Consider the following 12,041-nt stretch of genomic DNA (forward strand, 5'->3'; position numbering starts at 1 on the left):
TGCCTACTGGAGTTGACCAGTAGGCATCGGGCAGGTGCCAGATGGCCAGGCGCTTGCAGATGGATGGGAAGCATTTTTAGTCTCTGGAACCAAGTGTGAAAGGAGAGAGCCGATAGCATAAGGTGCCAGAAGAGACAAGAGAGGACAGGATTAGCTTTGGCAAAGATGTCAAATACCTCTTCCCCAGACAATGGGACAGGTATTTTCAAACAGAGGGGAAAGAATTTGAGGAAGCTCACATCAGATGAGGATGAGACCAGGACTGATGGCGGGGACATTCTGGAGAGGAACGCAGCCAAGTGCTGTAGTCCCCGAGGAAACAGAGATGCTCTGGCTGCCAGGGGTGCCAGCACAAGTGGCATGGACTTCAAAGGAGGCGTGTGGTTGAGTGACCGCCGGGCCTCCAGTGCATGCCCAGCCCTCCCTTGGCCCGGGACTCAGGCTTGGGAGAAGGGACAGTTTTCACTAGAGTCATTTGGGAAAAAGTGGCATCAATAGCCAAAGTAATGAGGATAGAATAGATAAGCAAAGGTGTTATTTCTGGCAAAGAGGGACTGGGTCTGAGAAAGAGTGAGCCTGAATCAGGTGGAGCAGGAAGGAGGGTGCAGTGGCTACTGTGGATCAGATTCTGCTTCACACATTTAGCACCTCACAGTTTGTAAGTGTTTTCCACATATTATCTAATTTAATGCTTAAAACAACTCTAAGAGATTGCTGTCTTATTCCGAAGTTGACAAAACAAAGGTGTACAGGTGTCATTTGTTCATTGTGTCCCATGAGTTAGGACTCAGACCCAGGGCTTTGGACTTCACCTTCAGTGTGGCCTGCTCCCCCAGGAGCAGGCAGTGAGGGGTGCAGAGGCAAGGCTGGTGGCCCACGGCAGCAGCAGGGAGAGCCAACTGGTGAGCAGGCCCAAGCCCTGCTCCAGCGGGGGGGGCGCCAGCCAGCAGTCCTGGCAGGGAGGTGGGGCCAGCTCTTCACAGCTGTGTTTTGTTTGGCCAGCACAGGCTTTTTAAGGTTGCTTTTGGCTTTTTATCTTGTTTCAGTTTCATGGAATTTGATTGCCCAGGGCAGGGCCTATTCTCTCGTTTGCCACAGGCCCCACCATTTCTCACTGTTGGTTTGGTACTCAGCGAATCCCCTCCGGTGTCGTCTGTGGCCCTCGTCCACAGGTCTTTGTCCCTGCTCCACTCTTCCTCAGGGTGTCGATGCTCCTCAGTTCCTCGTTTTTCCTTTCCGGAATATAACTTTAGAAATAGAATCTCTCAATTCAGTGACTGATCTCATTCCCCTTTCCAAGCTACGTCATTAACCATCATTGGTTAGGAAACATTAAATGTGTGTTACACACACACACCCACATACATATATACACATATATTGCATACATTATATATCAGAAGGATGATAGAATTTAAATGAACTATTTTTTTCTAAAAATGCTTGTGATGCTAATTCTTTATAAATTTTGTCTACTCAGTCTTAACTGTTGTCTTACCCTTTTACATACATTTAATCAGCCAGCTTATAATCAATTCTGATATAATTTTGAAGCTACCCAAATTAATTTATTAGTTTCCAAGTAGCTCAGTATTTTCAATTCTGACTTTTGTAGATGTTGGAAAAGCAAAATAAAAGGATAGGAGAACCTAAGAATTTTATGAATCATAGGAACTGCAGGTTTGAGTAAGCTTATTTTGCAAATCTGTGGTAGAATGCAAGAACATGTTTCTTCTTCCTTAAAGCATTAAATTGCACACCTGACGTTCAGTGCATCAGAAAAGATTTTTAGCAATGACATCGAGAGAGTTTCGTGTTCCTTATACTGAGGAAAGCCGAAGAACTTCCACCCAGTTGTCTCTTTGCTCTTCTCCAGCCCATAGATTTTGGATGATTTCCAGCAGCCCTGCTGTATTTAATAAGTAAATTCAGAAAATCTGGGCAGACCTCCAAAATTTGAGGTTTTGCTTAAGTTCTCTTTATTTGCGGGTTCGTTTCAGCTGCTCAAGTATCTAGCTGGAAAATTGGTACAATATATTTCAGTCACAGCAGTGATATATAAGTAATATTTAACACAAGTTTATAATTTGAGAATTTCTGATAATGCAACTATCAGAAGTATGAAGATCTGTTTAATCTTGGTAGATGTGCCAAATAGTACTGAAATATATTCACTTATTCTAATTCTAGGTGAAATTTTAATGTATAGGATGATACCCATAAATGTCGAGCTCGCAAAACAAAAGGTTTACTCCATGAAATATTATAACAAAAAAAAAACGTCAACTTGCGGGTGGCCAGTGTAGGCTGTTAATTTCCTAACTTTCAGTTTCTCTGGAAAGTTTTAGGTTAACATTACACTTTTGGTAGAAAATGGATCTGTAGCTTTGCTATTAACATCCTGGTTATCACCGTCCTTCTTTAGTTTTCTTTTGTTTTTTTTTATACTTTTAAAACAAGGTTTAAAGAAAAAAAAAAAACTCAGTTATATAATGGAGGGCCTTTGACTCTTAACGCAAATGTCAAATATTTGAAACCACAATTAATACTGTGGTCGCCTCAGGAATTTGTGCAGTTGCTATTAGGGATTTATTCTTCTTCCCACAAAAAAAAGACAGGCAAACCACAAAGCAAAAGCCTCAACAATTAAGCTCAAGGAGAAGATTATTAGCATAATATGTGAAGTTAATTTTCAGGATGATCCATATTTTTATACAGAACCACGGGGTTTATTTGCAAACAGTGGTATCCCTGGCTTCCAGGGTCGATCATAACATTCAGAAACATCCTTAGCCATTCTAAAGTGCTGATGACCCAAGTCAGTTATTATTTATGGCAGCGATGATAAGTTAACAAATATGCTGTGTAATTAAGAAGTGAAAGTAAGAGCAGTTTCAAACAGAATGTTAATATCACAAGGTGAATTTTCATTAGGTCTTCATCTTTGAAAAATAGAGTTCTAAGGGATTTTATTTTTCAAAGTGACTGTTTATTGGTAGTAGCGGAAAAAAACAAACATGTAAGTAGAACTTTCAAAGGGAATGCCTTCAGCGACACTCTGCCCTGCCCCTTCTTCCGGGACGCAGGCACAGGCTTCCTCCGTAAAGTGCTCTCATGTGTGTCTTAGCTTTTCAGCAGGTCGCAGGAGCACTTTGTATGCTTCCAAGTCTTGAATCCCAAAGTATTCTTCTCAAGCGAGATTTTGTTTTGTTTCAACATAAAAGCTAGTCACTACATAAAAGGGAACACTATCCTTGATTGTCTGCCTTACCCAAGATAAAAACGAACATGGTTCATCCTCTTTGAAAGTTTTAGATTTTCCCTTGCGTGCAGAGCCACTGTTGTGTTACCTCACTGCACACACCCACCAGCGCACACACCCACCATCAGGTTGTCTGGGAGGTCACATGGCAGCACCTCAGTTGTCATGGGATCCCGGAGCAGAGGATGGAAAGTGCTTCTTTGTATGCACATTCTCCCCTTGGTAGATTGCCAGATTCCCCAAGTGTCTTTGATATTTGAACTTGAATATGAAGAAGTCGCTTTCTAATTCTAGCCCCAGCTTAGATTGTCTGTGGCTCTTACAGTTGTCTTGGAAAATCAAAGTATATTTTCCTACCTCTGAGATGATGTCAAGTTAGGATTTATAAAACACTTTGTTTTGATGACAGGCCACAAGGCAATAAAGCATTGTGGTTGAGAGGTGGGCTTTGGAAACAGAACTAGTTTATATCCCTTCTCTGCTATTTATTTATTGTGTCCATAGGCAAGTGTTTAAACCTCTGGTCCTCAGTTTCCTTACCTGTAACATAAGAATAATATAATGATTATATCATGAGATTGATGTCAAAATTTAATGAGCTAGTATATGCAAAGTATATGATAATATACACCCAATAAATAGCAGTTATTATTCTTTTGTATATGTATGCACATAAGAATTTACCGATAGATAACTGCCATATTTATTGATAAATGCAATTAATTGAGATTCAGTATCAATCTAAAAGTAGAAGCCTAACAAACAACCTCATAGTCTTTTAACTACTAAGATGCCAAAACTGTTTTCCATCCTGGGAATTTACATGTCTGTATTCTTTAAACACAGTTCCAAAGGATGGCCTCAAAAGCCAAGCTGCTTTCGAAGAAATGAGGACAAGTTACATCAAAGAACTGAGGAAGATGGTAACTAAGTGTCCCAACAATTCTGGCCAGAGCTGGCAGAGGTTCTACCAACTGACGAAGCTTCTGGACTCCATGCACGATGTAAGTAGAGCTGCTTGATATCTCTTAAATGAACGATCAACAACCTCACACTGTTGACCAAATGAAACCGGAGAGTTGAGAAAGACTTCTTGGGTCTTTGAGACAGAGGTAAGTTATCCAGTGGGAGGCAACATGAGTTGAGAGCTGATTTGGAAGGAAATTCTTTTACCAGATAACCCTTGAAACCACCTTCATTGAAAGTAAAGGGTGTGGTTCTTTCCCTCTCCGGGCAAGACAAAAGAAATGTGCATCCTAATGACAGAATCCCTGTGTCCTGGCCCAGGGGAGGCCCTTAGATTTGCTGCAGGTGTCAGATCAAGTTTCACATTTCTGCTTGCAAATAGGAAATATTTGGTTAGTAAAAATGTTTGCTTTAACGTTGCACAAATAGTGTCCACGGGCATCTTCTACAACTGTTAATGTAATAACCCAATCTTTCAAAAACATTATTAGTGGTTCAGGGCCAGCTTGGATCATCTCAGCCTTTGCCAAATTCGGAATCCTATATTCACTGTTCTTCATAGGAGTCTCCTTTCTTGTCTTAATGTAAATAATGAAAGTAAACCCCGAGCTTGTTTTTAATTTAATCAATTATAAATGTAGTTGAGGTGTTTGTTAGCGGTTTCTATGAAATATTGATTTGAATAACTTGCTTTGTTCTGTCATTTAAAATATGCTTCTTGTTTCACTTTGTAAGCATTTTCTCCAGTTCTGGCTCAAAAAAAAAAAAAGTTATAGGTAGTCACGCTGATTTTCTTTTTCATGTTTTTGAGGTTTTCATACTTTCTTTTGGGAAATTTATTGCCCAAGCTCAACCCATAGATTTGTATACAAAATTCTCCTTCAAATATTTTTCTTTTATTATGGAAAATATTGCAGGCTTGCTGACCAATAATAATATTACTATTGAAATAATGAATCATCCTTTAGAAATTTGTTTATGCCAGTGGAATGTTATCTCTTTGTGGGCTAATGGATAAAAGAATGTCACTTTTCAGTGTCGTACACCGAAGATGGATTGCATAGCAAGTTGACCTTTACTTTCTCTGAACTTTTTGTATGGTAAGAGCTAAAATCCCATAAGGAGAATTCAGTGACAGTTCTGCTCATTTAGTGGCCTAAAATGTGTGGTTTATGGAACATATTAAGAGTAAGAGATGATGGCAAACAAGTCTACGGAGAACGCAGCAGATGATGTGCCCCGCAACTCACACGAGAGGAAATAAAGGGGACTAGGTCACAGAGCATAATTGTCCACGTGAGAGCAAGGGGCATGGTTACTTTCTTCTGTTGCTTTTGTTGAAAGTCCTTCTTAGTGGAGCTAAGAGTAAGATGTTCCGGTTCTTTCTTGAAGAATTCTCTATTTGTTGAAATATAGGGGCAGGCACAAGCACAGTGTCATAATGAGTATGTAATCGTCATCACAACACATGGTAAAAGATTATGCACGTTGAAGTAATTTGCAGAAGTTAAAACTTGTTTTCCGACAGCCTCTCAGAACTTCTGAGCTGAGAGCAGAGCAGCGCAGTGGAAATGCCGGGGGGCACCCCGTGGTTCGATGTCAGGCCACCCTCTGTCCACTTGTCTTGTCAGTGTCAGGCACAAGGTAGAAACTCAGCAAACAGCTGCCAAATAGCTATATCATAATTGGCGATTTTCTGTAAAATCAATATTTTTTTAGTTTGTTTTTTTTTTTAAATTAAGGTATAATTGATACAAAATAAGCTGAACATATTTAAAGTGTACCATTTGAGAAGTCTGACACATGTGTACACCCATGAAGCTGTCATCACAACCGAGACAACAAACGTATCATCATCGCCCCACCATTTTCCCTGTGCCCCTTTTTAACTTTTCCTCCTCCCTACTGCTACTCAGGTGCTTTCTGGCAACATAGGTTCATTTATATATTCTAGAGTTTTATATGTTCTAGAGTTTATGTATTCTAGAGTTATATAATCTATTAGTTCATATATTCTAGAGTTCCGTATACGTCAAATCATATAGTATGTAGTCTCTTCTGCCTGGCTTCCTTTCCCTTGGCATAATTACTTTGAGATTCATCTGTTCTATCGCAGATATCTGTAGGTCATTCCTACTCACTGCTGAGTAGCATCCATGGTGTGGATAGTCCACTTTTTGGTAGTCCGGTCCCCTATTGATGGGCATGTGGGTTGTTTCCAGATCAGGAACTATTACAAATAAAGCTGCACTGAACACTTGTGTACAAGTCCTGGAATGGACATTGCTCTTTTTCTTGGGTGAATAGGTAGTAGTGGAATGCCTTGAGCACAGTAGGTGTGTTTTCATTTTCTATGAGCTAGACTCTTCTCCAAAGTGGTTGTGTAATTGTACATTCCCTTGACAAGTGTGTGCGAGTTCACATTGCCCTGCATCCTTGCTACCACTTGCTGTGACTGGTCTTCCTAGTTTTAGCCATTGTAATAGCTGTGTGATGGTGTCTCACTGTGGTTTTTAATTTGCATTTCCCTTTTTATGGGCTAATTTATCATCTTTATGTCTTCTTTGGTATAGTATCTGTTCAGATCTTTTGCTCATTTTTTACAAAATATTAAATTGTTTATTTGTAATTGGATTGTTGAATTTTTAGAGTTCTTTATATATTCTAGATACAATTTCATTATAAGAATATGATTTGCAAGTGTTTTCTCCTAGTCTGTGGCTTATATTTTTATTCCCTGAACAATGTCTTTTGAAAAGCAGGAGTTTCCCATGGACTTATTGAAGTCCAATCGATTATTTTTTCTTTTGAGTCATGCCTTTGGTGTATCTAAGAAATCCTTGTCTAAGCCAATGTCACAAAGCTTTTCTCCTATATTTTCTAGAGATTGCTGTCCTTCATTGACTGATATGTAGTGTCTTGAAAACTTTTTTCATGTATTTTTTTCCTGAGCATTTTTGGTTGTTTCTGGTGGAAGGGTAAGGCCAGTTCATCCTACTCAACTGTATTTGGAAGGAGAACATTCTCTTTGAAATCACTGGCATCACTTTAATTCTAAAACCTTTATTTCGAAGTGTAAAAAAATGTTTGCTCTTAGAAGTAGCCTAACAGAAGCATCTTGAAAGCTCTATTTATATTTCTATTCCAGACAGAACATCGAAAAATGCATTGTAAGTCTAGAGAAACCTTTCTAACATTCACGCTTACTCAGACTCGAGACTGCCTACAGCGTTTTCATCAGAGTAAATTAATGAATCAACATTTGTAGAATCTTCTTCCAGGGAACAAAGAGCTACACAATGACTGGCTCTGTATTCAGAGCCTAGTTCTAATCACCTTGCGAAAAATGAGTATTAGTTCCTAAGGGTCACGCAAATAAGAACCCTATGAATGTAAATCAATGTTCTGTTTAAAAAGCATGCATATTATGCCACCCCTCAGGACACATGTTTATAGATTTTAGGACATGCATGCACAGCTCATTTTCAAGACACGTGCACAGCTCACAGGACATGTGGATTTCTCGACATGGTGCACACACATGTTGGCAGAGCAGGGCCAAGGCGAGCGACAGGAACATTCTCTGAAAGAGGGTGGCAGTTAAATATTTGAACTGGTCAGCAACTTAAAGGGATCATAAGCCCTCTGAACATCAGTCTTTCCCCAAAAAAAGTTTCAAAGAAAGCAGCTGTGGTCAGACTCCTAGGAATGGATATATTTTAGCATTGCAAATGTTTGGGTTTTATATGTAAAGCATAGAGATTCTTTATTCTTCTAGAGAGATTTGACAATTAACAGTCATTTTCTAGCTAGTCACTTGCTAGGAATGGCATTAATTTCTTGTGGGTATAAGAAGCACATTTCTAATTAATTTATTGGAAACTTCTATTCATTTACTGAAGTCCAAGACTTACGATCAGTGTGTAGAACATTATATGTTGAATGATGATATTGATAGTGTTTCTTAAAGGCAAAAATTACCCTTTTTCTATTAAATAGTTTCAAGGTCATACTATCGTATGGCCTTGTAGTCAACTTTAGTTCAGTATATGCACTAGCAAAAATGTGCCTCACACCTATCAAATGGATAAGGCCACAGAGGATACAAAAATGAATGTACGACACTAGCTCAGCCCTCAAATAGCTTAGTTTCTAGAGAGGCAGCTAGTGTGTAATGCAAGGCAGAAGGTAGTCAGGTGCTGAAATTGGTCACCTGGGCAGTGGGACCTTTGAGCACATGTGTGCTCATTCATTCATATCGATGAGCCCCTGTCATGTTCTAGGACCAAAGGTGCAAGTGAACAGAATGCCTGTCCTTTGGAATCCCACGTGTCTGATGGAGGAAGATGTTCATCTCATTCAACAAATACTTTAGTGTCTAAAGGTGCCAGGTAGTGTACTGAGGGAAGAGACCCGAAGCCTGGCTTCCAGGAACTTTCATCCTGCTTGAGACAACCGGACAGCTCTGCACAGGGCAGCGTGCTGAGGGATCTGAGTGCGTGAGCACGTGGCAGTTGGGGGCTCACTAGTGTTTATTCTAAGTTGATGGAAAGCCCTTTTGAGATGGTGTAGGAGCCGGCTGTGCTGGGCTGGGTCATGGACAGCTTCCAAGGGAATGACAGAGGATCTTTACATCACGAAAGAAGAGACAGAGGCCGGGAGAGTAATTTCTCAAGGTCTGTCGGTAGCCAGTGGCAGCTCCCCTCTGGTGATGAAGGAGAGCTCCAGGCTGATAGCAGCCTCAGGCCGTAGGCTGGCGCATCTTTGGAGACCAGAAAACTAGCATTGGGGAACATTAAAAACAGCTGCGCAGCTCCCCAGCTCTCTGGAGTCATTTGGAACTTCCCTAGCATCTTCTGGAAAGTATTGTTTTTGTGAGGCGCAGGTTACATCTGGAAGGCAGTGGACCTGGTGCTGTATTAAAATGCCACGCATGTTTAGCAGTTCCCAGAACAAAATGTGAGGCTACCCTCAACATAAGCTGAGCAGGCTTCGGTGTGGAGACTTTTGTCTTTGCATGTGATCGTTAAACCCAGGCATTAACTACCCGTTGCCAGGGAAGGCACAGGCGTGTCACTCAGACGCCTGTTTTTTGCATGACCAAAAGAAACACTGTGAGGGTCGTTTTACTGAATAACTGCTTTCTGTGGTTCCTGAGGGGATGCTCAGCAGCTGAAGTGGGTTGCCTTTAGCCGGCTCTCGGCACCAAGGTTTCCTTCTGCCAGGGTTGGGGAGGGCGGGTGGGCAGAGTGAGTTGGGGAACACCTGGTAACACAGGAACTGCTGCATGTGCACGCTGGGGGCTCTTCATTCTTTACGTGAAGAGGGCGTTACGTTTCTGGAACACAGCCACCAACAAAAGAAATATTGCTGCAAATAGCTGAAACTAGACTATTCAATTATTTTGAGATGCTCATTGCTCATTTAATTAGTTAGTGCTTTTCCATCCGGGCTGTGGTAGAGGTGATTTCCTTCATGACTACCTTATAGGTGTTTTCGAGATAGATGCAAACCTACTTTAAGCATTTCTCACCACAGACGGAAGAATGCGAGCCACAGGTTTGGCTCGGCCCACCATTTGGGCCGTCTGCAGCTTTCACATTGAATTGTGTTATGTCTTTCTCGTCGTTTTGTCTTAAGAAACATTCTGAGGCCAAAATAGGAGTCTGCCACAGAAATGTGGCCCCAGAGGTGGCAGAAAGAGCAGAGCCTGGGGCGCTGCACCATCATGTCGGTAAACTCGAGCACTTTAAATTTTCCAGACTTCAGTTTCTTCAGTTGTAAAATGGGAATGACGCCTTCTTATAGAGAGTAGTGAGAAGTGAATGAAATAACACAGGAGCTGTGGTATCTGCCACACGAGTCACTGAACCACTGCTCACCCCTTTGCTTCCCCTTTTCCCAGACTATGGTTGAGTTTGCCCCAAATCATGTCTGTACCACTGAAGAGCATCCATCAGGCAGTTTTAATTTCCGTTTAAGTGCATAGCACATGCCTTCCAGGAGACGACAGTCTAACGTGGGCGAGATCAAGCGGGGAAATGGGCAGCAAAGACCACCACACACTGTGGTGCCGGAAGCACGCAGACTCAGTCAGTACACAGCACGTCCACGGTACTCCAGGTCCAGTGCTCACTAGCGTCAGCTTTCTGTGCCTCCTGCGAGGATCTATCGGGGGGACTGAAGTTATTGTTAAAAACGCGGGGCCGTGCTTGAGCCACTTTCTAATTCGCTGAACAGCCTTAGGTGCTTGGTGATGGAGATGATGGCAGGTTGCTGTGACGGGACCATCAGGAAGGGCTGATGTTGGTGAACTGAAAAGGAAAACCCTTGTCCAGGGTGTTTTCAGACACTGCTCATGGCAAGGCTCACCGTGCTGCGGCAGCGCGTGGAGATGTCCCTCTCCTCATCGCTCAGGGCACAGTGAAAGGAGATTATTTAATTCTGTATCTGTGATAAGGTGCCCAGTGCTGGCAGTTCCACATGCACGTGTGTGTAAGATCCAGATTCAGAGCCACATCCCGAGTTAAACAGCTATTCAATATAATTGTTAGCAGTGTTATACTGCTTTCTTCTTTAACAAGACCGTGACTAAGAAGATTCTAAAAAAAGGGAGGGTTGTTTATTCCAGAGTCAGCTAAGTGAGCAGGGCCTATCTCCCAGGGCACAGGGGTTGAGGAGGACACAAGTCACGTGAGGACCCACTCCTCCGGAAAAAGAAATCTTCATGGGTAAAGATTCTGCGTTAAATGAATAATTGAGATGTCAGGTTTTACTTTTTGTCTAGTTGGTGAAACCAATGGAAGAGTTATTAATGGTTTTCCGTATCCGTTTCTGCATTCCTGTAGTAGAGAGGGACCAGCATTTACCTTACCGATTTCTCAATTCAGGGGTATAAGATAGTACAGAATGTATTGCCCTGGGTGAATTGTGCCAATAAGTGCTTATTTCCATTTAAAATGTTTTTGTTTGTATCATTAGGAAAAAAGCATCAAATATATTTAAAACCAAAAATGGGGAGAAATGGAAAAAATAGGTCAGAATGTTCTATTATTTCAATATCATGAGTAAACGGAATTGATGACTTTGGGTGTGATGTGGAAAGGTCTAGATGCTGGTTCAAGGATCACTGAGTTTTACATGCTCATAGCTGGAAGCTGCTAACTCCTCGCAGATATGAAGGGTGTCCTTACCTGTCGCTCCTTCTTTGATCACACATTAACGGTGTAAGGTCATGATCTAGTCTCTCTGGGCTCCCCTAGTTTGCAGCTGATTCATATTGTGTGAGGCAGCAGAATAGCTGAATTACTGTTTTCCTAAACCTGTTGGAGGAGTATCTGAATAACCAGGACACTGTATGAGAGAAGATACTTTCAGTGCCCAGTTGTGTATATTCTGTGGAACGAGCCATTCCTGTATCAGTTGCGCTTTCGGAACAGTCTTCATGGGGGCGAGCGAAGGAAGTGCTGTGAGGGGCTCTGCCTCCAAGTGGGGGCAACGCTTCTGGGATGTGAGCCCCCTGGCCAGCGGGCACACAGGCAGCAGCCTCCGCCGGGCCAGGCACGGTGCTGGTCCTAAGGATGCAGCAGCAGCAAAGGAGACTTTGTCTTTGCCCTTGCAGAGCACGTCGTCTCACCGGGAATAGACAAGTAAACTGGGAGCTAAAACGCTGCATGCTGCTTGCTCTGTACGGGCTGCTAGCACCATACGTGGGGAAGTGGTGGGTGCTGCCCACGGCGTGAAGTGATGGAAACTGTGGCCAAGCTGAGCCCCGAAGATAAAGCAGGAGTTCACAGGACAGATAAAGGGAAGC

The 12,041-nt window shown here is 42.1% G+C and overlaps 1 protein-coding gene across 1 annotated transcript in view; it reads left to right on the forward strand.

The window, feature by feature from the left end:
- Positions 1-12,041, forward strand: part of NR3C2 (nuclear receptor subfamily 3 group C member 2) — a 308,616-nt gene that overhangs the window by 277,807 nt on the left and 18,768 nt on the right. Inside the window, exon 8 of the mRNA XM_006906271.3 lies at positions 4,109-4,266. Within this exon, the coding sequence (XP_006906333.1) occupies positions 4,109-4,266 (158 nt within the window). The remainder of the gene's footprint in view (positions 1-4,108; positions 4,267-12,041) is intronic.

Source organism: Pteropus alecto, unplaced genomic scaffold (genome assembly GCF_000325575.1).
Source record: "Pteropus alecto unplaced genomic scaffold, ASM32557v1 scaffold50, whole genome shotgun sequence".
NCBI classification, from domain to species: Eukaryota; Metazoa; Chordata; class Mammalia; order Chiroptera; family Pteropodidae; genus Pteropus; species Pteropus alecto.